The following is a 26324-nucleotide window of genomic DNA, read 5'->3' on the forward strand; positions in this document are numbered from 1 at the left end:
CTTATTTCCTTTGAATGCGTTCTCTCTAGAGCCGTTTGTCCATTCAGGGCCACTGTAGAAACATGATGAAGCCACATGGCACACTCCTTAGGAGAGAACCCGCACCCTATGAAGATATAAATCGAAGGTAACGAAGACCCAACCATTCTTATTCTCATGGGATTATACACTGATTAAAACATACTTATGAATATTATATTCCATTTCTGCCAAGTCTGTTTCGTTAGAGGTCACTAAATACTACACACTGCATCTTTAAATCTCTTGGTTGATCAAATTGAGTCTCATTGACTAAAATGCTCACTATCAAGGCAGAATACTGCTGCTATTGTCGTTAACCTGTCTGTTGAAGAGACCGTGCTGTGGCTCGTTGGCAGAAAGGGTTAAATTATCAACATTGTGATGAGACCTCGGGACAAGGAGACTTTGGAGTAGGCTAGACCCCTGGGGTCTGTTTGGTTTGAAAGAGGGCCTCAAGGACATGCAAGATTATTAATTTGGTGGCTTTAACCTGACAGGAAGTGATGCAATCTCTCATTGAGAGGTAAAAAAAACAACAACAAAACATTCATGAGGGAACAGAATGAATGGAAATAAGACAGATCCGTCTGATCTATACCAAATAAATAAGGAATTTAAGGAATACTATATTTATTAATTCTGCATCTCAGATGATGTCAAGTCCTAAACATCACATCAAATAAAGCCTCCGCCTGCAGCAAATCATGCTGTCAATGCTGTTACTCTCTCCTTATATATCTGTGCATCAATCACACACACACACACACACACATACACACACACACAACCACACGCTTTCTCCACCGCCATCCAAGCTATTCGTTACCATGGCGAGAGGCACGATTCCGCCCAGGTCCGGGGGCGCCAGGCGGAGCAGCGTGTGCACCTCGCTGGTCAGGGTACGGGTCAGCGGGTACTCCACCTGCCACGTGGCCTCCCTGCCACTCTGGGGCGCCGTCAGGCCGTTCACCTCCAGGTCCACCTGCAGCACCCGCTGGTAGCCCGCCACCGCCTCCGCCCTGGGACAGAGGAGGGAGAAACAGCAAAGGGCAGGTGAGACAGGAAGTGCCGACACAAAGGGGAGGCCGGACTGGAGGTGACTGGGAATACAAAGAAAGGTAGAGAGCAGAGTTACGATTGGAAGGTGAAGCAGGAAGTGCAAATACAAAGGGGAAACGAAACATGAATTCGGAATAAATTATTATTAACGTTGTATTTTTTTTGAAGATGACTAAATTACTAAAATGCTATCTCAAGGAAACAAGTGTTTCAACTCAAATAAATAAAATGATTTAATTATCAACAGATATTGGAATAGTGGAAATCATGAATGGTCGACCTGTATTAAGCAGAATTATGTTAATAAAAAACATGATAAAATCTGCTGTAGCACAAAACTAAGGCAATATACATATACATATAAATTAACCTGGAACTAGGAATGGATGGATGGATTTTTAACTGTGTTAATATTTTGACCAAGATAATGTATGATTAAAAAAAGCCTTTGAAATCAACAACACCACACTAAGCTTATCTTGGGGCTGTTTGGCTAATGTTTAGTGTTTTTTAATCTGCCAATTGCCTAGTAAAAGAAAACAGTCAGAAATGGAAGCTACCTAAACCTATGAACAATTAAAGGTTTATTCTTTTATTTTTTATATTATTATTATTTTTAATTCTTCCTTATTGAGCTATGGATGTGTGTGTGTGTGTGTGTGTGTGTGTGTGTGTGTGTGTGTGTGTGTGTGTGTGTGTGTGTGTGTGGGTGTGTATGTGTCTGTGTGACATACTGTTAGTTGTGTGTTATCAAGGGTTTTCAAGTTCCTCAGCAATTAGTTTATAAAGAAATATGAAAATGCATTAATGTGCAGTTAACTTTAGATGTATGAAAATTAATCAAGTATAAAAGTCGCAAAAGAACCATCAAACAATTAACTTATACGATTTCCTACAAAAACAAGCTGTTCCCTATATTTACCCTGTATCACATCATACGAGAAGAAAAATCCAAATATGTTGATAAAAAGTTTTTACTAATAATGACATTTGTGAGTAATGTTTGGTTCAACAATCAATTTAAAAAACACTGATTGATGAAAATTCTAATCTAATTATGCTGCTGTGCATTTATTTCATGTAACTGTATCATACACTGCCAAATATTCCAAATAGTGTACGGGTAAGAGCAGCAACCAGCTAAGCTAGGCTAGGCTAGTCCTCTAGGTAGTACTAGCTCTAGCACTGTGAGAGAGACGGGATGACTGGAGTCAAGAATTTGTCAACGGTGAACGGTGAACCCCATTTACATAATAGAGTTTTCTAGGCTGTGCACAGCTCAGCTTAACAATTAAGGGCATTCACTCCCTCAGTCACTCTGTCAGCGTTTGTTCACCTTGCAAACTGACATCCAGCAGCCTGCCGGGAACAGTTAGGATTTAGGAGAGCATTTCCACTACCATAAGAGTCCTTGACAATCCCTTGACAGGTGGAGCTGATGGTATCAAACCAGCTGCTACGCCAGCAACCCCAATCACTAAGACTTCATTTACATTTTAACACTCATGAGCCTTTTTCCTGCTTTCATTTTTGTCACTAGGGCTTATTATGGAAGAACTGAAAGGCAACATAAAACAAATTAAAAAATGAAAAAAGAAAATAAATTGGAATTATTCTAAGTAAGCCTCCATGATGAATTGACTAAAAATAAAAAAAGTTGTTAGGAAAACTTTTTTTTCGTATTCCAATCATGGAGGAATTCATTATGTTGGAACAGCACAAATCCTTACAATATGTAGAAGTGGGTCTGCTTCAGGGTCATTAGGGTTCTGTGGGATTCAAGTGAACATACAGCCCTTGGAGACAGCACGGCGAAGACAGCGGATCATAGAAATCCTCCAGTCTGGATGAACCCGTATCCCATACTGCCAAACGGCCTATGGGTGTACACAACGCCTCCACATCTGTCTTCCTTCTTGCTATAACCCCACATCTAAAAAAGGCCTGCTGATTCTGTATAATTTTTGTTTCTTTTTTAAAATCATATATTTGTCGTAAATTGGGTTCAGTAAAGGCTATATAAAGGCAGATTATATCTGCCTCTGCTTGGCAAAAGGATTGTATTCTAGCTCTAGCGCACTGAAAACAAAGAAAAGAAAAATAGCTTTGCGGCATAGGTGAAGACTAGAGTTTCGTGGTATGCTATTCAATGTTGATGTATGAGAGAGAGAAAGAAATAATGTAACTTATTCCATTTTTTATGCAAACTATGTATTGCTTACAGATAAATCCATAGGCCTCAGGCTTGTTCATCTCAATGCATTATGGACTTTTTGGTGGGCCATATTGCGAGGACTCCAGAGAATTGCAGTACCTTAAAATCCTAAATGAATCGTAACCTAGGCTAATGAAAACATTGTTTTGCAACGTCCCTCATGGGAAACGCCGTTTCAAACACAGCAACGTCTCCCTGTAATGACAAATCATTTCACAAGGAATAACTAAGCATTGACCAAAAATGCACTACTTACATACTAACTACCATTCCAGTGGTCCTATGCTTCCAAAATGGAGGCGGTCATTGCGATGTGATCTCGTGATGGACAAGCACTATATGTATATGTAAAGTCGCTGATGGGGGGGGCGTGGGGAATAGGATGTCTCTGTGTGTTTCTTTGAGACATGAGTTTATTTTACCTGTAACTCAAAATAGGCAACGTTTTTGGCAGAGTGACTCGACTCAGACTTGAATCACAAATTTGAGGGTTTGACACTTGCTTGACTAACATTGACACAAGACTGGGGGGAACTTTGACCTGGAGACTTGACTTAGCCCTGAGACAAATGACTCAAAGTGAGTTGACTTTTTATGAATGATTCCTTTTATCTTTTTATTCCCGTAGCAAAATTCTAGTTAACCCTTTTAAAACATGAATGGGGTTTTGCTCTGCCTTCTGCCTATTATATAACCTTATTTCGTTGTTCATGTTAGAATAAAAATAGTTACATATATGACTGGGGTTGTTGCTAGCAATAATTCAATAAAAGTAGTCCAGGCGGATAAATGGATAATTCGCAAAAGTCTTTAAAATATAACTTTCACAACAAAATACCGGATAATTGTCTCGCTTTCCGAATGCAGAGAGTCTTTCAACATCTAATCTTCATATTCATATTCACATGTATATATCTTTATATAAATAAACATATTTTTTCGAGGTACTCCAGCGCATTTGCACATTTTGCAAAGCGGAACATTGAGAATATCCTGGTTTTCAGTGAAATGCATCTTAAAAGCAATTTTTTGCCGACTTCTGCACATCGTCCTCCCGCCTGGACTACTTTGGATTTAAAGAAGCAACAAACACAGTCATATCGGTTAGTGGTGACGGATTTTTAAGATATCTTCCAATCGAAATTTGATGAATATATAATGGCCTGACATCGCCAAACCAATTCGCGAACACATATTATTTATGCCAGAGCAAATAAAACATGACCCTGCAGATTAGTCTGGTTCCCAAGCTAGATTTAGTGCAACGCGTGCAAACCTGGCAACCTCCTACAACGAGGTTGTAGTAGGTAGACCAGCAGAGGCCACTGCTGGTCACTTTTTATCATTTTAGAGCTCTTAAGACTCTCCATTGTTGGCTTGTTGAGGCTTGTCATGGGTTGCCACAAAATGACAAATATAAGCACGATTTATAAAGTGTAGGTTGACTGATTTCAATGTGGAAACTGGGTTGGATATTAAGAATATCGTATAACTTGACTTGCTTGACTTAAAGCATGAACTCACCTCGCCTTGCTTGATTCTGAAAAAAGTGACTTGGAAGCTTGCTACATAAAACTCGAAACTTGCTCTTAAAGTAATTGTATTTTGCTCATCACAATCAACACTGTTTAACAGATGACTAGCAAGTAAAAATACATACTATTTCTTAGAGCCGAAGAAACTACTTCTTACAGTCGATTTTCTTACAGTCGATTATTCTCTAACAGAATTGTACTTGATGCCTTTTATGGAGTTATGCTTGATGTTTTTCGTGCTGTTGTTCTATTAGAGCTGTAAATGTCATTCTTCTACAGTGGCTCCACTTCGATGCTGGAGGAATCAAGCCAATTCGCCAACCTTTGTAAAGGAAAACTTGGCCAGAACTTGGCCCAGAACATTTGTCATCACTGACAACATTACTGATTTAAAGGCAAAGTAACTTGAACAGTGACATCTATTGAAATGAAATCTAAAATTTTGTGGTTTTGCTCAAAAATGATTAGCGGCGGAACAGTTAATTGTTAAAATCCCTACTAGCGCTGCAACTCATCATTACTGTGGTAGTTATTCTGTCAATGATTGATGATCGCAGTGACAGCCGCAAAGTGGACCCTGCACACTCACACACTGCTCTGTCCATCAGGGGTGTGAAATACACACCTGCCAGCTTTAGTTTTTTAACTTCAATTAAGGGTTGCATGATCGTTAGGATAGTCAATTACTCTCACGATTATTGATTGATCACTGGTCGTTCACAAGAGAATGTTGATACATCCATTGAACATTAAGAGCCCTGCTGTAGAGTTTCTACTGTGCCTCCTCTTCTCTCCATCTCTTTCACCATCAACCGCCCTTGCAATGAGAGGGTGTGTCCAACAGAGGGCAATGGCTGACATGCCCTCTGCACTCTTCACTCATCCTGAGGCTCTCTCTCTCTTCCTCCTTTCCACTCACCCGCACATAGCATGTGTGTGTGTGAGAGAGTGCAGGTGTGTGTGTCTGTGCGTGTTTGTGTCTGTGTGTAGGTGTTCGTACATGCATGTTTGTGTGTGTCTGTGTATGTGTGCGCGCGCGCATGTTGGGATGATAAATGTCTGCATTTCTTCTGGTCAGGGAGGTCAGGCTACCTCCTCCATGTCTCATTAGCAGCGTAACCACAAACTGACCTTTTACCCCCCCCCCCCTCCCCCCCCCAAATACAGTCCAAGCACACTGCTCTCTCTCTGCCACTGTGCATGCATAGCCAGCAGCGGCCGTGCCCTGTGTAGAAATAGCAGAAAGTGCTCGAGTGTACGTGCATAGAGGCTCACCATCACACAGACAGCATGTCTGTTGTGCGGAGCGGGGAGCGATTCAGATGCCCTGCACGTGTCCACGTGTGAGTGCACAGATGTAACATAATGATGATCGGTAGATCATCATTGGAAAATACACGGGAGACAGGGACATCAAATAGATAGACGTAAAGAAAAGCCTATATATATCCGCACACAGAACCATCCAGCACAAACCCATGCATTAGAAGTTCAATTTTTGACAGGTTTTTTTTTGTAGAGAAAAAAGAATTACAAAGTACAAAGAAAATCAAAATACAGAGCAAGGACGAAAATCCTCTCTTTAAAAAAAAAAAAACATAATAAATGAATGGATAAATAAACCTAGCGTTGATACAGTGACTGATTCGGAAACCACCGGTCTCCTTTTCTTTTGTCATTGGAACAACTATCGAGCACAGCAATCTGTTTACGAGAGGCGCGTACATTTACATATAAAACAAGACGATGCCCTCCCCTCTGAGTGAGACGACAGACCAGGCATCTTCTCACACATCTGCCATTTGTTTAACACAGTCAACAAAACAATATATTAAAGGGAAGATATGAATATAAAGGCTTTAATTTTTTTTAATCATTGGACTTGAAGGAATCCAAACGACAAAGAAAGCAAAGAACAAAACTTTTGCACCGGAACAATCCGCTGATCACATGCATCTCATGTCCCAAAGGCCCCCGGAAGGTTGGGTTCCCAGCAGGGTGTCGTGACCCAGGCGAGGGGTGTTCGTATCAGGAGTGAGGAGGGCGGGCTGGGTCATAGTGAGGACCAAGAACTCAATTTGTGAGCCAGCATGGTCGCTCTCCCTCAACTTGATGCCCAAGGACACGATGACATGCTCCACTACGCCCACATCCACACACAGTGAATATGCTCATACGATCACAGGCACTGCACACCCCACACATAGTCCTGAGATACGACACCGTAGGGCTGACAACGTCTGCCCGTGTTCAAGACAAAATGGAGTTGGTACTGGCTGATGAGTCCAGCCGGTAATCTTTTGTCCAAATGGGTTATTTCTTCACAGATTTTGAGCACAAATCTGTTTTTTTATTGCCCCATTTTGAAGCGAATGCTCCGTTTGAGCGCTGCAGGGACTTGGGAGATGTCCCATCATCGGGTCTTCACCTGTACCTCATATATTACAGGTGGCTATGTGTGACTGTTGACACCTGGCATTCTTTTATCCAGATATGCATGAACACATTGAATCTCACATTGGGGATCTGACTGCTCCAATTTGCGTTGGAGCAGTCAGATTACATCCTTTTCCTCAGTAAAATTTTTTTATTTTAAATTGACTAGGGACCAGTGTACGCCGTTGACAACAATGATACAAAATAATTCCAAAAACCATAACAAAGCTAATTATCATTATCACCATCAATGATCATCTTAATTAATATTAATTGATTTGTGTTTAGCATACCATGATCGTTACCCCAGCAGTTTGTAGTTCCCTCCGTCTCCCCGACTATAGTGAGCCATCGTACCCAGCCAGCCTTCCCAGTCGTCCTATGAAAGCCATCTCCAGACACAAATCATCCCAGCTCTAATTGATTCTTTAAGTATACATCAGGGCCAACGTAACACGCTGAGGCCAACAAGAGCCCCCCTCCTCTTCTCTTGTTTTGTAGATTGTTTCTGCTAACTTGCGCTGTGATGAAACATACACTACACTAGCAGTACATTACAATACATAAAGGGCGACTACATTAACCTGTGTGGAGTCACTGTTGGACCTGAGTGTCTAATGAGGTCATATAGTGGCACGCACGCACACTACAGGTCCTTAGAATATCATTAGAAATCAGTGCTCTGGGACAGGGATTGCAGAGCATCTATGTGTGCATGAGTGTGTCTGTGGGCCAGCATGTGTGTGTGCATGCATTTGTTAGTGCGTTTGTGAGCAAGCAGGCATATCCGTGTGTGTGTGTATCTGTGCATGCGTCTATATGCCTGCTTGTGTGCATCTGTGTGGGTGTGTGTGCGTGTGCGTGTGCGTGTGCGTGTGTGTGTGTGTGTGTGTGTGTGTGTGTGTGTAGATGTGTCCATGCGTCTAAATGCATGCTTTTGTGTGTGTGTGTGTGTGTGTGTGTGTGTGTGTGTGTGTGTGTGTGTGTGTGTGTGTGTGTGTGTGTGTGTGTGTGTGTGTGTGTGTGTGTGTGTGTGTGTGGGTATATGTGTCCATGCGTCCATATGCATGCTTGTGTGCATTTGCATGTTTGTGTGTGTGTGTACTTGGGGGCATGAATGGCTGGCCGTCCAGCCGCGCTCCTCTCTCTAATCACTCCCAGCGTCTCAGGTCTACTACCAGTCCCTCCTCGCCCCGAGACGCTAATGAGCTCCAGCTACTAAAACAGGCAGAGGAGGGCTCCAACGCTCCCCATTCATCATCACTGGAGAGCCCAGGGCACAGCCCGTTGGGCCGGGGGTGATTACAAGAGAATCATGCAGCAGTGGGGACCCGTGAAGGAGAGGAGGCACGGGAGGAATGGAGAGCGGAGCGGGGGGAAGAGGCACGGGAGTGAAATAAGAGAGAGAGAGGAGATGCTCCTGGTGGGCTGGCGTGCTCTATGGGATGGTGAAGGGTTGTTCATATGACGTCTTATCATGAGGCAAGGGCTGGGGGTGTGGGGGGGAGGTGGGGTGTCACTAACCTTGAACAAATTGCATAGCATGTTCGCAAGTCTTCCCAAGCCCAATTTAGATTCCCTGCTCGCTCAGGAGCAATCTCTAGCGTCACATTGAACCAGAGATCAGATCTGTATTAGATCTAGTACCGTAATAAGAAAAGTTGTGTGTGCGAAATCTGATTGGAAAAAGATCCTCGAAAAAAATACCAAGATACAAAAAGAAACAATGAAGATTGCAATAAAGAGAGAATAGAAAGGAAGGGAGCCTAAATGTTCCTGATTAAAGGGTAACAAAATTAAAACGCCTCTCTCCATCATCTACTCGTGTTGGAATGGGATGGCAAACCTCAAATTGACACTAAAAATAAAGAAAGACGTTAAAAGAAAGAATCAAAAGGAATAAAGAAAGATGCCTAAATGTTCCCAATAAAATTGTTAAAAAAAAATCCTCCCCCAACCGCCACTTGTGTGAGAATTAAATGCCAAAGTCCTTATTAATACATCTATGACTCCAGAAACGACTTGAATAAAACATTTATCACTCATATAATATCCGACCCCAACCTTCAGATGTCGGGGACTTGTGTTTTTTTTTTCTGGGCCGCCTGTTTCCGTCCACGTGGAAGGGAGCCGTTTATAGAGCAATAAACACTGACATATGACAGAGCCGTAATGAAAGAGATCATAAAATGAAGCCATGTCAGAAGGGAGACAAACGTGGAACAACCGATTTATGTGTGTGTGATTGTGTACGTGTGTGTGTGTGTGTGTGTCTGTGTGTGTGCGCGTGTGTGTTACTTTGATAGGCCCTCAGAGAAATCTCTCTTGTGCACACACACACACACACACACACACACGCGCACAATCACACACACACACACACACACACACACACACACACACACACACATACACACACACACACACACGCACACACAGACACACACACATACATACACACACGCACACATATACAAACACATACACAAACACACACACAGTCCTGTCCCTGTTGACTTAGTTCTCAGGGTAGACCAGGAAAGTGTAGAGGCAGACAAGGTAGAAGATGGAAAAGTGAAACATTGAAAGAGCATTTTCTATATTTTTACTCTGTATACCTTCCCTGCCCACCCATGGTTTCTACCGGCTGTTATCGGGCTCTCCCCTTCTCATCTCTTCTCTTACTTGTTCTTTTTTATCGTACTTTCATCCCCCCCTTTTTTTCCCGATCCCTCCTCCTCTAACTTTTTGTTCTATAACCGCCATCTGTCTTTTTTTGTGACTTTGGTTTTTTCCCCCCGACACTGGAACTTCCCCGTAATGGGGAAGTTCACAGGAAACTGAGAGACAAAGTTCTCAGCTCAAAAATAGTACAGAACTGTAAGAATATATAGTGCAAAGCCAGCTACAGTCAAATGTAGTACAGTACTGTTAAAGTAGTTCATATAGGATATAGGCAGTTCCAGTCAAATGTAAAAAAAGAACTGTTAGTATTTAATATAGTATAAAGCCAGCTACAGACAAATGTAGTACAGAACTGTAAAGTATATATAGTATATAGTCAGGTTAAGTCAAATGTAGTACAGTACTGTTCAGTATTTAATGAAGTATGAAACAGTCACAGTCAAATATAGTACAGCACTCTAAAGTATTCAATATAGTATAGTAAATCAAGTAAACTACATTAAAGTATGTATAGTATCTAACCAGCTACAGTCAAATGTAGTGCAGCACTGTCAAGTATTTAATATAGGATAGTCAATAAAGTACACTACTGTAAAATAGATTTGTTATATAGCCAGCTAAAGTCAAATGTATTACTGAAAAATGTGTTTGATATAAAGCCAGGCTTTTTCCACAGTAACTTTAACGTTCAATTTTATAAATAAATTTAGCAATTAAGACTGATTTATATATATATTATATACGAATGTTCATCAAGTAACTTGTGGATAAAAGTAAAACTTGCCATTTAAGTCACCTTTTAATTAAAGATATAAATAAGGCGGGTTAACTGTCTCACTGTAAACATGAATTGTATGCAGACCCAGTTTTTTAATCGTCGGCTATCTTGTTTGGTGATATAATTACAAGACTTTCTTACTTTCTTAGCAAGATTTTATTAAGACTATTTGATGCTGAGCAGGTCCCATGTATGCCAGAAATAATCCAGGTTATATTGGTTAAAAATGCTCAAAACAGATAATACATTAATAAATATCTGTGTATGTCTTTAACACAGCTAATCAGGCTCTAACCCAGTATATTTATGAACAGGGTGGAGTCAATAACAACAAGGTTAATCTATTGGAATATTACTTTGAGGTGTAGTGTGGCAGGATTAATTTGAAATGCTCTTAGGGGATGTGTAGCTCTTTCCCTAATCCTGCCCATGAAATCATCTCAACACACAACTGAGTCGTCCAACAGCATCGTCTGAAGTAGAACGTTCCCGCTAAATTGAGCTTTAAGATGTCACTTCTCTGCTTGAGTCTCAGTGGCAGCTTCAAAGTTTTGTTGATGCCAAGGAATAATTTGCATTAATTCTTCTTTTGAACCGCTGAGAACGGCGTGTATGTGACAGCCCTTTGACGCGGAGCTCTCTTATTGTATTTTATCTTGTATTGTTTTGTTCGTTCTTTACCTGTGTTGGTTTTTCCGTAATGTTATTCCCCACAACCCACTTCCTGCGTTTGAGTGCGCTCAGTGAATTACCCTAGGATGTTGTCTACTCCTCACAAGTAGTACCTGGGGAACAGAGAGCATGTGTAATCACTTTACATGCTCGGAGAATGATTACATGGGGAGATATATCTCTGCCTCGCTCTCTCTTTTTTCCTCTCTCTAGAAAAACCAACAAAGGAACAAGGTTTACCGGGACAAGACACTGTGTCTGCAATTTACACATCTGCATGGTTTCTTTGTGGAGCATACCAGACGGAGCACCATTCGGCCACACACACCCTGGCGTTATATATACCTGCCCGAGAAGCTTTCTCTTGGAAGCGGCCATCAACATCGACCTGTGGCTAGACGGAGCTCCACACATCCATACACACACCGTGGTGTTATAATATATGTGTCCTGTGTTCTTTTGGGGGATTTGAATGCTCTATTATAGAGTGAGATAGACATGAAGGTATGGGAGGTAGAGGGAAGGACATGCAGCACAGGACCGCGGGCAGGGATCGAACCCGGGTCGCTGTGATCAGGACTGAGCTTTAATGCTACGCGCTCTACCTCGTAAGCCACTGGGACGCCCCGTCCAAGAAGCTTAACCCTCTCTGGGACATGGAGTAAAATTTGGGCTGGAGGTCACAAGGACATTACTGCAGTAGCCTGGTGGGGGAAGATAGTATACAGAGAAAGGAAGATGGTAGGAATAATCACAAAAACAAATGGATGAATTTATTTGTGTGGCCGCATATCATGCATATAAGAAAGGATATGAAGGACTAAGCTCAGAGTCAAAGTTTAAGCTCAGCCCGATTTTCTCACATCAAACAAGGGGCCGTCGGTCGGTTTCTGAGACCTCCACAGGTTGCTCACTATATTATCTACCGCTAACCTAACGTATGGTATTATATTTGTTGAATTTTACTTATCTGTGTTATCGGTTTTTGCTCTGGGTTCATAGAAGGAGAAAGGGGGAGGAAACAACCCGTCAGTCGTCTCTACCTGACTTCACAGCAGCTCAGGGGTCTCTGTCGACTGAGTCAGAAGCTTTGCACTTCAGCCCCCGGACTGCAACGGGAGATTTGTCCCGGAATGCTTCACTTGTGCAATTGTTTCCTCCTCCTTTGTAATACGTCAATAGAGCCTTGGATAGCCCCTTCAAGGACTATTTCCCAGATCCGCCCTAAGCCAGTCGTGTGCTGAGACACTACCAAATGTGTACCAAAGTAAATATGGTCAAAGGCATCCATACAAGTCTATTTCAGTACACACACACACACACACGTGTCACTATTGCTGTTGTAAACTATATAAACGGTAGTTTCTATGGGGGAGTGAAGTGGTTGTGGGCGGATCTAAAGTCAGGTGATCGCAATGGAGGGAAATTCAAACTGATTTAGTTAAAGGACATGTTCTGATCATTACTTTGCGTTCAGTCACATTAATGAATAGCCATAATGTTTTCCAATGCAGCTGTAGTTTAACAGATATCCTTTGACTGGAAGGATTCTCCAGAACTTTCATAGCTGTTATGCTTTCCGATACTAAGCTGATTGTTAGAGTGTCACAGAAAACATGATTTGGGCTCCATTCCTTTGTCACCTGCATGGGATAACAGTCCGCTGGCATGGCAATGATTCTTGTATTTACCATTGAATGAGTCAAGTTGCCCAGGAAGACTTCAAGGTCCAATTATGTGTCAGACACACAGTTCACTGTGTCTGCATAACGGTGAACATGGAGCACAGTGCATTTATTTTTCTTCTCGCAAAGTAATTTTCTATAATGTATGCAATCCATCTCTCTCTATCTATCTCTTTGAGACGGATATAATGACATGACTCCCCTCAGGCAGTTGATGGTGTACTCGAAGGACGACCAACTGGCGGAATGCGGCCACTTGCACACTGAATACCACGCGCTTTTAGCCTTTCCTGCTGTGCGTAAAAGCAATGCTAACCCTAAGCCGAGCACCACTGCCTCCCGACTCCCTCGGTTGCTCATTTGTTTGTCAATTGTCATCACGCCACTAGGTCAGGAAGTCTGTCTTTTTGTGATGGAGAAGTTGCTTTTGCATTGCAGAATGTGTTCTTGTTCAGGTGGAGAAATACAACCTTGTATGCCTAGTTTGGCTTTTTTCTTAAAAATAAATCTACCTAACTAGAAAGGGAAATGCAGTCATATGGTTTTCTCTGCAGCCAACTAAATTAATCATGTTTATATGGTAATGCCTTAAAAGCACTTTGAGAAATATTGCACGGATAAGCTATTAACCAAATACATTGAAGGAAAACATTTGTCCTATTAACACACTATAAGTCTCATTTACTCTATAGAAGGGTGCAATACAAATGCTTTATTTTTACTTTTCTTTTACTTTACTTTATTAATACTAACTTTATAATGCAATTCATAGAATACATATGAACCCCAATTCAGTTGTAAATATAATAGCGATAACATACGTAGATTAGAATGCACATTCATTCAATCTATTATACATTGTCTTGATAGTTCAACAAGAATAACCGGTATGTATTCAGGTATGTGTCAGTATGTGATGGATTGATTAATTAATCATGCGTTATGTAACTCTGTCTGGTGCCGTTGACGCTGCTAGGCCATACCTTGATTCATAGCCCACAAACATTCTTCACCAAGTCATGGAATCCTACACCTTGTACATTAGCATCCACATAGCAAATAACAAGAGCCAGAGCCAATGGGTGGAGTGGGCCGAGTCCGGCTTCACCTCTCGGTCCAGCCACACCCCCGGCTCGGGTCCAGCCCCTCCCAAACTCACTCATACAAATTTGTAGCACAAGGTCAAGCAGCATCCAGCTAGATGCTAGATCAGATGCCATGCCAGAGCGAGCTCTGTCTGGGCAGTGGTTGACTGCGGTGCCCAAGAGAGGGTTAAGCTTCTCGGACTCTTATAGTATAATGCTAAGGTGTGTGTGTGTGTGTGTGTGTGTGTGTGTGTGTGTGTGTGTGTGTGTGTGTGTGTGTGTGTGTGTGTGTGTGTGTGTGTGTGTGTGTGTGTGTGTGTGTGTGTGTGTGTGTGTGTGTGTGTGTGAATGCGTGGAGTTTGTGGTGGACTGCCGTTGATTTTTGATGATCTCTACCGAGAGAGGATTAGACTTCCCGGACACCTATTATAGTATAACACTACGGTGTGTGTGTTGATGTGTGGAGCTCTGAGCAGTGGATTATATTTGGTTTATCTCCGTGTCCGAGTGAGGGTTAAGCTCCTCAGTATAACGCCACGGTGTGTGGCGCATTGCATACACAACGTCGCTCATTACAACGCTCATGCACAACGACGGCACAAAATAAAGTAGCACAAAGTTGCCTTGGGTCGTAACACCGCCCTCTCCTTACTAGAACTTTCAGGCCAAACCACATTTTTTAACATCTCATAGTGTTCGACCCTTTAACCCCTAAACCTCACCATAACCCTAACCATAACTGTTTTGATTGGCAAGTGTAAAACCAGATCAGCTGGACAAGGTCCAGAGAGGTGGAGCTGGACGTCAAGCTCCGCCCATTTCCCTTTGCATTGAGGAAACCTTGAAAAATGATATGCATCTAAACAATGACAGGGATATGAGTATGGGTCTGGTACCCTCAATCCAATGTTAAGCATTTGTTTATTTTGTGTGTATACTGTGTACATATTTGCGATTGGTTGAACAGATTTATGAGCAGGCTACTGCGGTCAGAATTGGTGGCGTATGTGTTCATGCATTTACACGTGTAAGGAGTCTTTGATTGACCTGGGAAAAACAAATAATCACGTTCTATGTAAAAGGGCATTAACTTGTAAACGATGACCTATATTCTGATTGAGGCACATTAACTAATTTCAAGAACAGAAGGTCAAATGCTTCACACTCAACCCCATTCACAAATCACACGCACATACACACACACACACACACACACACACAGACACACACACAGTACATCATAGCAAATTGCCATAAACGCATGCAACAAGCACACGCACAGTGTGCTGTTAGTTCAGTCCATTAAATGGGTTTGTCTGGACAAGGTTAATACGAGCATGACCCCTCCATGACCCCATCCATAACGCTCCTGCCCCCCTGCCTCATTAATCTGCCAAACATCCCCCTCCTCTCAGAATCCCACAGAGAGAGAGAGAGGGAGGGAGGGTGAGATAAAGAGTGAGAGAAAGAGACAGAGAGAGAGAGAGAGAGAGAGAGAGAGAGAGAGAGAGAGAGAGACAGAGACAGAGAAAGAGAGAGAGGGAGGAGAGGAGGATTTTCAGAAGGCTACTCTCTACATACATTACTGATGCAAACAATCAGAGGTAATGTACAATTTCCTTTGGGAAGTTCACATTATGAGTTGTTCATGCGCTGCTAGAATGCAAATGTAGTTGGGGCTCACTTAATCCTGGGAGCCGATATATCTACGTTAGGATAATCTACACTTTGAGTCGGCTGACGAACAAGCCTGACCTTGTTAAGGCAAATTCTACATTAGTCTTTGATTAAAGGTATTCCGTCTCCTTCACGCGTGCCACGAATGCAGTTGCACACTTTGCAATTGAACGCTCAAACATAGTGTCAAATCAGAGAAGTAACTTACCGAATGTGTCGGTTTCAGTGAAACGGAAACTAAGGTAATCAGGACTTCAAAATGTGAACAGGCAAACAGCAAAGGCAGCAAATGTATTATAAAAATGAAATAACTTTAACAATAAGTTAGAGTTGACTTGACTTCTTTGAAGTTGTACTTATTCACATATTTAGCAGGTTTTAAACAAGGGCAAAATATATGAAAAAATCTTGACCTTCTAATAATAACAGGATTTTGTATTGTGTTTTGTATTTTTCTGGCGTTCTGTCCTCCAGAATGGAGCCTGTGTATTCTCTGTTTGCTTTGCTGGTGAATAACACGCTCAGTGCTGCTGTGGGGTTTCATCACAACAACCAAAAAAAGTCAGGGGAGTTGGACGTGGATCAATTAGCGGATCTGAGAGCCACCAACGGCGTGCACAGAGTGCTATGTGATATTGAGGATTTGCGTCAATAAAAGAACACATTTGTTTTAATGAAGTGCTTTAGAAATTAAAAGAGAAACTACGATCGGCTGATTAAAAACACCGGGGATTCCGCTGTGGCCGATGCCTGTCTCCGTTTCATTCACACAGAGGGAAAAGAGATGCACTGTGACTGCAGATATTTCATGTGTTTATGTAGATTTGCTTGATCAGTGATTCAATATTCGTCCGCATACCTAATGATTATCTGAAGCTTAAACATATGCATTCGATATGTTTAAGCTTCAGATAATCGTTAGTTATCCGGACGAATATTGAATCGCTGATCAAATAAATCGACATAGACACATGAAATATCTGCAGTCACAGTGCATCTCTTATACACTATACATTATTTAGATGCATGCCAAGAATAACATTTAAAGGGACGCCTCTAGATGAAAACATTGCAAGAGAGACCAGAAATACATACGTGATACTTTTGTATAAGTGTAGTACATCTAAATGTTTTAACATTTGAAAAGGCCATTCAGGGTTACAGAATGGCATGAATATGTACAGTGTTTCCCGCAGGATTTTTTTCAGCAGCGGTGGTTTGGTCCCCGATCCCTCTAGGGGGGTCTGGGGGCATGTGCCCCCGACCGAATTTTTTTTGTACCCTTTACATTGGAATGCATGAATCTGGTGCACTTTGAGAGGAGAATATGCACTTAAATCCTATTCAAACAGTCCTGTGTATTACTGTAGATGGGATTATTGGTGTTGTAACTTTGCCTTTTGTGTCTTCATTTACAGATTTTTATATTTTTGTGTAGTAATATTTAAACAAAAAATGCCACAACGCAAATATAATTTGCACAATTTATTTACAGATTTTTGCCTAATGCTTAAACACTAAACATGGTTGCTATGCCCAAAGCATAACTGTTTTTTACATAAGACACTTTGTTCAAAAATGAAATCTCCTGCAACAATGGGCAAAACACATCTTTTTAAATTATAAACCTAACTAAAATTTGAAAAGAACACAGACTCACACACATGAAAAATAAAAAATAAAGCTAATTGAATACCAATCAGTGTGAGCCTTAGCACTACAAATAGACCTCAGGTGAGCTCAGCTCCTTTGTGAGACAGTGAGACTCAGGGGAAGAGGACAAGAGAGCGACAGGAGGATGACAAGGCTACATCCAGCCTGGGAGCATTTAATTCTCCTGGGCTTTTTAAAGAAGAGCTCCAGGGCTCTTCTGTAGGGGAATTTGGTGGTGGGGGGGCCATTGATGCTGACTCTCAAACAAGTCGCCAGATGCTGTCTTGGGAGTCAAAAAGTGAATAAATATAAGTTATACATAATAGAAACTATTCATGATCTTTTAAGAAGTCCTTAGGTTTTTTCCCTGCATTTATGCTAATGACCACATGCTTACAGGCGATTAGCATAAATCCCTAACTAAAATACGCGATGAAAACAGATTTTATATGGCAATAAAGAACAACATCGGATCTAACAGTATGGATTCATTTTTCAAAGTTCCCGAAAATACCTAGGCTATAATTTCCTGACTGGATATAAGCTCCTGTAAAGGCTATGAGTGATCCCAAAAAAAGCGACAACACGCACACACACACATAGGCCTACACACACACACACAATACTAGAGGAAAAACGGCACAGAGGTTTATAGATACAATAAAATGATTGGGCTCAGAGGGTTTTTAACACTGGTGGTCATGTAGCGACACATTTTACCAACTTACTTTCTCTCTCTCTCTCTCTGTCTGTCTCTCTCTCTCTCTGTCTGTCTCTCTCTTTCCTTCTTTCTTCGATCTTCCGCTTCACTCGCTACTGCTAGAATCAATGTAACTTTGCAACCGTGTAGGGTAGCCTACTGCCAACAACTGTCACACACTGTCACACTGTATTTTTCTTCTTTGATGTTGGTTACGTGACGATGTGCCGCGTGCTGCGCAATTGACGTTACGCGCTGTACATTTTCTAAAAGGAGCTACGTAAAAAAAAAATAATAATAATTAGGAGAAGGATTTTTATTGCAGCGGCGGAGAAAATTCAGCAGCGGTGGCGCGCCGCTGCTGTGTGAACGTGGGGGAAACACTGATGTATTCAATTGATTGGATGTTGCTTACATGCGTGTCAGCGACTTTGACCTTGCGTTACATGACATTAAAGAAGCGGTAGTAATCTGGTCATCTATTCATACAGTGATGTTTTACAAGGAAGGGACCTATTACAGGACACATAGACACAACACACAACCTTTGGAATGATAAAGGGAAATTGGAATTGAGTTCCTTGAAGCATTTATATATTCAGTTCACATGAAGGAATCCCCATTACTTCAGATATTACATGCTACAACGGTTCATCCCCGTTTACCATGCAGAGATTACATTTTGGCAAAGATGGTCGTGACAAAATCAGGACTGGTTTGTCGCGGCTCCCTGTCAACCGAGTGACAACCCAAATTAATTTTCCTGACAGCAGTCATTATTTACCTTGGCCGTTGCATTTAAGAATAGTGCCATTCAATGTGCCTTTTTTTCCTTGGGTGCTTCTTGTGTCTTACAGTTGATACACCGTTCGCTGCATGGGTGTGAATAGTACTTTTACAAGTAAACCAGGAATGTTTGACTTGCTGACCAACTTGAGTAGACTGCCTTCCACAAGTTGGTCACATGACGGTCAATACAGAGTCTGAAGGTATATAGACACTGATTCCATGGACACACAATGTCTCTTTCAGAATTTCAAAAGGTACACCGAAAATACGAGCATATCTTTTTAGCTGGACAACAACATAAGGGGTGGTGACAAAAGCTGAAGGAGGCTGACCGGGAGGGCACTTCCCTATCACCCCCCTCCCACATCAACCATCTCCGTATAAAACAACACCAGGCGGCATGCTCACCCCCTCCCCAGGTAGCCTGTCCAGCTTTAACATCCACTAGCACTGGCACTTCTCCATTCCCGATAACAAAGAAAAAGTCGAAAGTCGGTAAAAAAATATAAACGGTCTCTATTACAACAAAACCTCTTCGACCGGCACAGATGGAGGAGATGTTACACCCAACCCCCCCCCCCCCCCATTCTCCTGAATATATACAGATCAGGAGAATGTGCAGAGGAAGAGCAGCAGCAAAGGACGACACGACAACAGAACTCCTTCCTTTACGGTCGCCAGAGTCCAGGCCGTCGATTTACTACCCCCCTTTGAGGGGACGGTGAACACGACTCTCAAGGCCAGAGCCTCAACCCCCCACACCCCTCTCTTCCCCCCCTCCTCCTTCCTCTCCCCGCCACCCCTCCCTCGTCTGACATTTTAAGTGTTGAGGTGCAATATGTCACTCATAAAGCCTCTCAGAGATGGACTACAAGACCACCGCTACGACTGTATAAGTAGTACTATTAGTACTGCTCCTGAACTGCTTCATGTCCCCGGGATGGCTGAGAGGGAAGAAATAGAGAGGGGCCAAAGGTCGGACAAAGCGACATGGCCACAGCGACGTATGATGTAGTACGAATCCCTTCTACAGAGACGGGATTAATTTCATTAGCTCCGCTACGTTCTTAAATTTACATTAATGACAAGCGCTCTGAAGGGTAAATAAATCAGGTGATTTTATTTATTTATTATTGTTGATCGCATCAGGGCTTGCCTGGGTTGGAGGAGGGGGGTAGTTTCCATTAAGGAGCCTTCATGATTACATCAGTATGGCCGTGCACATGTTATTGGCTGCTGCACCTAGCGCCACTCGTTCAAATGAAATAAGGCTGATCAATATGGAGGATCCATCTTATGATTACAGCTCCTCACTCCTCCTGCGCTCGCAAGAGACGCAGCTAGGAGGATGAGCAGGATGTGGCGCCCGGGTTGGTAAAAAGCACAGCACATAGACACACAAACACACACACAGACATAAACACAAACCACAAACCCTCGTACATGCACGCACACACACACACATACACAAACACACGCACGCACGCACGCACGCACGCACGCACGCACGCACGCACGCACGCACGCACGCACGCACACACACACACAGACTGCACAAACACTGATAATATGGAGTTTCATTTCAAGATAAAGTATTGTGTGGTGCAGGCCCAACTTTTGTAACTGAAATCAGGTTGGCTACAGATTTGCAAATTGATTCACAGATATATACAAACCTTGTTTTCTCTTGGGTCGAAAACATGCAACCCATGAAACACACTGACACACAAACACACCCCCACCATCCACCACCACAACCCCATCATCATCGTCGTAATCATCATCATCATCATCATCATCATCATTAACCAGACCAACAACAACGAGCTCTCAGGTGGATTTTTCAATCCATTAGCCTGCCTCGCCAATTAGTCCACATTGACACTCCGATGCAGCGGCGCATAAACCTGAATAGCACTATACATCCACCGCTCGGGGATTAAAAGTAAGACCGAAGTAGAGTGTGTTTTGAGCTACACTGACATATACGCTGTGCTGTTGAAGAACCCCCCGAAAATAACTAATATGTAACACATTAGTATACATTTTAACCATTGGGATTGCAGCAGCATTGGTATGGATTTCAACACGGACGGGCAAAAAAGAAGACCCCATCCCTTTAACCGTCTCTGAGGCTGGCCGCCTCTCGTATTGATTTAAAGGTTGGCTGTTCAAATACTAGAATAAAGGGAAAGGCCCTTTAGGGGAAGTGTGGAGAAGAGTTTAACATTCAAAGAGAGATTCCCTTTGATCATACTCGCCTGTTCGACATGCTAGACGCAAAGACAGGTTAAACATCCCGCATGCTTTTTCCCAGCGGGTGCAAAGCTACCATCAAGCCGGGGGGGGGAGGGGGCAGGGGGTGACAGGCCATATGTTTTGAGCCCCAGTGTGTGGAGCGGAGGAGACATAAGTATAGACCAGTGGAAGGAATAACTCCATACTTAGAAAGGCACTTGGAACAGAGACAGCGTCAGGACAAGCCAAAGCATCTTCAATGTCAACCAGGCGAGCCGGGCACAGCTGTCACGCTGACTAGTGGAGGCAGTCTGTTTAATACAATCATGCTGTTGATGATTGCTTCTTGCTGTGTTTGGGAAACCCTGAAAGACTTAAGACCGATATAATTATGACTGCTGTTCGGAGGATATTAGTAATTGAGTAATTGACAATTTTCTTAACCGTCAAATAACAGATCTGATCTTGTGAGAATACATTCAGTTCAGGTATAAAACTTATAATGAGCTATAGAGCAGTTATGTATTCATGCATTATGCTCTGCATGAATGATAATACGATGTGGTATACCTCATCATTCAACTTATACGTTTGTTCTGCCCACTGCACTCCCTAAGCTACGAGGTATTCCAGATCCTATTAAGTATGTCTACATGGGCCGGGAACGGCATGTACGATACATTTTAATCCAGCATGATATATTATTCTCATGATATGGTAATTATGGCCAGGGGCAAAGTAGCGCAGAGTATATTCCCATCCCATTGTGATGGGATTGAATGTCTCGGATTCGTTATTTTATCTTCTTTCTTTTACGAACGTTTCAGTTCCACATTAAGGCATGTTTATTTATACAGCCCTTTGTCATAATCATGGCCTTAAATTGTTTCATATGCGTTTGTGATTCCGTGCCTCACACAAACTGGAAACCGGACAAGTTATTCACGCAACCTCTCAAGTTACTCATCAGCCAACAGTATAACGCTGTGTGTGAAATCCACTCAGCGATGCACGTGTGTTTCTTGGCATGATCAACGCAGACACGCTGGTTACTTTTTGATGCCTTTCTGCGTACGCATCAAAAAAAAGCTGCAGATGTACACGCTGAGTCTAATATTGAATAAAGGGAGTGAGGTCTAATTTTACATTAATCCCATGATTATATTTGACGGGGTTGGCCAATGAACTAGTGTTTGAATGTAAATGTACATTGTCCGGCCCCGGTAACGAGTATGTGTCTATAAAGCGGCGGCACGTTCTGTGCCGGGGAGTCGTTTGGCACGGAGCTCATTGACAGAACCATGATGAGTGAAGATTGAACAAGAGAGGAGCTCGATATCCTGGCTCTTCACTTCATGAGCAGTGGGGGGGGGGGGGGGGGGAGTGTGCAGAGAAAGCTTTCAGATGAGGGGGGAGGGAGGGACGACACACTTAGCTCACATGGCGCTGGATGGAGCTACGATCAATGGATCCAGACCCACGGGTGGACCGGTGGGACCACATTTACAACCCCGAGTTAAATCAAAGATCCGGTTAATGCAATTTAATTCTAAGGGTCGACCATGCGTCACGCGCAGATGTTAATGACCTAGTTGTGTGTGTGTGTGTGTGTAGGTTGTGTGGTGTGTGTTGTGGTGGTTCCCAGTATTACTGTAATAGTGTATGTAATTAGCACAGTGGTTCAAGGCGCAAAGCACTCCAATATCGTCTGCCGCTGAACCGAGGGCGGAGCCTGGATGAGGTTGAATGCATTGTGTCTATAGGTGTGCAGTCTGAAGGCGGAGCCTGGATGAGGCTGAATGCATTGTGTCTATAGGTGTGCAGTCTGAAGGCGGAGCCTGGATGAGGCTGAATGCATTGTGTCTATAGGTGTGCAGTCTGAAGGCGGAGCCTGGATGAGGCTGAATGCATTGTGTCTATAGGTGTGCATTCTGAAGGCGGAGCCTGGATGAGGCTGAATGCATTGTGTCTATAGGTGTGCAGTCTGAAGACCGAGGCAGAGAGGAAAAGTGAAATGCGGGTGCACGTTTCTTAGTCCATGAGAGAAAGAAAAAGATCTTAAAGAGAAGCTGAGAGAGATGTTGTGTGTGCGTGCACTCCAGTACTTCCTCCGAGGGTAAATAAATAATAATTGTATAAAAGCCCAACCGTTGAGTGAGAGTTAGAGGGTCTGTTGAGACTACAGAGATCATCATAAAGGGGCTTTATTGTGTGTGTTCAGATTAAAGAGATGTATTAGGGCTGTATTAAGTGTGTGTATTGAGACTAGAGATAGAGATGGAGCTTTGTATCATGTGTGTGTGAGACAACAGAGATAAAGAGGGTGAATCATGAGTATATTGAGACTACAGAACTAAAGAAGGTGTATCTTGTGTCTGTTGTGACTACAGAGTTAAAGAGGGAGTATCATGTGTCTATTGAGACTACAGAGTTAAAGAGGGAGTATGTGTCTATTTAGACTACAGAATTAAAGAGGGTATATCTTATGTCTATTGAGACTACATAATTAGATAGGGGTGTATCTTGTGTCTCCTGAGAGTAGAGTTAACGATGCTTTATCATGAGAATACATAGATAAAGATCTGTATAATGTTTGTGTTGAGACTCCAGAGTTAAAGAGGGTGTATCATGTGTCTAATAAGACTAGAGTTAAAGAGGGTGTATTATGTTTCTATTAAGAATACATAGATAAAGAGGCTTTATCATATGTCAATTGAGACTAAAGAGATACATAGGATATTAAGAATACCTAGAGAACGATTCTGCATCATGTGTCTATTGAGACTACTGAGATAAGGAGGGTGCAACATGGGTCTATTAAGAATACCTAGATAACGATTCTGCATCATGTGTCTATTGAGACCACAGGGAGACACTAACCACCTGGGTGGTTTAATATGTCGTCCGCTGTTTTCTTTAGTCAGCGCATCACAGGCAGCACGCTGTTCTGCAGACATTACATTTGGATGCACATAATCCCTTCAAACCATTATCCCATGGGGAGTGTGTGTGCGTGAGTGTATCTGCTTGTCAGTATGTGTGTGTGCGAGTGTGTTTGATTTGCCTTTGATCATGCCAATATGTGGTTTTGTGTGTGTGGGAGGGGTTGACTGTTTGATTTTTGTGCATTTATTTTCTTACTTGTTAACTTCTTAATTTCGGATTTATTTGTTTAAATGTTGCATTAAAATATCAAAAGAACAACTAGACAAGAGTTGTTACATAATCCCAGATTGTTTTTTCGCCCACTTGTTACTGCTGTCGAGCTCGCGGGACACACCTCTTAACAGATTTGAATCCATTGTGAACATTTTGAAACGTGTGTGACGTGTCCTGTTTGATTGTGATTTAGTTAGGCCATTGTTTGTAATTCTCCTATTGTGTAGATATTCTGAGAGAAGCGCTGATGCCTGACAACTTTGATTGGAAGCCCCGTCTCCTGGGAAGGTATAGGCTTCTAGACACATGGGACCAGTGATCGCCTCTTTAGTCCCCTGCGTCAGATCACTCTAATTCAGAGCGGGAATATCCGTTGCATATCCGCACGACCATTGAACAGGCCTATGAGAATTCTAGATGAATAGAAATGTACATGAAAGAGAGGATTGTTGTCGCAGGTTTGGCGAGTGTGTGGCATTCCTTGTTAATTAGCGTTTCTAAGAGCAGATTTTAGGGCCGAAATGTGGCACAGCTTATTATCACTTGTCCATGTAGGTGGGTTGGGGGGGGCTCATTAGCTTGCCTTGTGTCAAATGTCACGTCTAGCCACCGGGTCTGTGTGTGTGTTTGTGTGTGTGTTTCCCTTTTGTTGCATATAAGAGTTTATTTGAGGTTGTCATTTTTTGTGGTAGAGTTTGTCTCTGTGTATTTGTTTGTGTGTGTGTGTGTGTGTGTGTGTGTGTGTGTGTGTGTGTGTGTGTGTGTGTGTGTGTGTGTGTGTGTGTGTGTGTGTGTGTGTGTGTGTGTGTGTGTGTGTGTGTGTGTGTGTGTGTGTGTGTGTGTGTGTTTGCACAAAAAGGCTGATGACACTCACTGAAACAACACCTTGCCTCTTGCAAATTGACACAAACAGGGCAATGTGGGAATGGAGCTCGGACAGGACTAAGCTACAATTGTGATGATGAGCAGCTTATGACATACAATTAATTATTATAGTCATGGCATGTGATGTCATATCAGATGATGTCATAACATGTGCTGTTAAATCGTGTTATGACTCAGCAACTCATAGGTCACCTCATATCATATCATATATGATGTGTCATAAAATTTGTCTAAGAAAAGAATGGACAGACAGAGTCAACTGTGTTCTTAATTTTTAAACATTGATTGCAAAAATGAAAAAGTTAACATTCTAGAATTGGTTTTCTAAATAACAAAACCCTCATCATCATTGTATAATAGTGGGTAAGGGGACTTAAACATTTTTGCATTTTCTGTCGCAAAAAATAACTCTTTCACCATAAACAACTGATTTTCCCTTTCCAATTTGTGCTAATGGTCATTTTACCTTGAACAGCGGCTGGGTAGAACAAGAGATGCAAAATAGTTTGCAAAAACTGTGATGACTTCCACTTTCTACACCTTTGCTGGAATTACTCTGCTCTACTTTGGGCGTAGGAAAAGAAAATAAATACCACATTTAATTCTGCCCACCATGCAAACAGTCACACCTGTTTTATAAGCTGGGAGCTGATGGTGGCACCAGGTTTAGCACATCCCGTGACCTTAAACAGCATCATCGCAGCGCTTTCACAACAAGGGCTCCATTCCCTTTAGTGGGCGTGAAGGTGAGTTGGTAATAAGGATGGTGATGATGATCATTATCAGCATCATAATCCTCATAACAATAGAAACAAGAAGAGTAAAAAAAGAAAAGGTTCTCAGGTCATATAATATGAACAAGTACGTTCAAAGAGGAATTGATTATGCAACCTGAATAATAACCTGATGAAGTTATGTAATCAAATATATGATATGAATGTAAATATAACACAAAGTCCTTATAGATAGAATATTGTAACTGATATTCTACTCTATATCCATAGGTATTGTAGTTTTTTTTTTTGTCTGTTTTCTCCGCCAAACTAATCATA

The 26324-nt window shown here is 42.2% G+C and overlaps 1 protein-coding gene across 1 annotated transcript in view; it reads right to left on the bottom strand.

The window, feature by feature from the left end:
* LOC132455802 (transmembrane protein 132C-like) overlaps window positions 1–26324 on the bottom strand; it is a 121372-nt gene that overhangs the window by 32545 nt on the left and 62503 nt on the right. Inside the window, exon 5 of the mRNA XM_060049774.1 lies at window positions 848–1040. Within this exon, the coding sequence (XP_059905757.1) occupies window positions 848–1040 (193 nt within the window). The remainder of the gene's footprint in view (window positions 1–847; window positions 1041–26324) is intronic.

Source organism: Gadus macrocephalus, chromosome 4 (assembly GCF_031168955.1).
Source record: "Gadus macrocephalus chromosome 4, ASM3116895v1".
In the NCBI taxonomy this organism is placed as follows: Eukaryota; Metazoa; Chordata; class Actinopteri; order Gadiformes; family Gadidae; genus Gadus; species Gadus macrocephalus.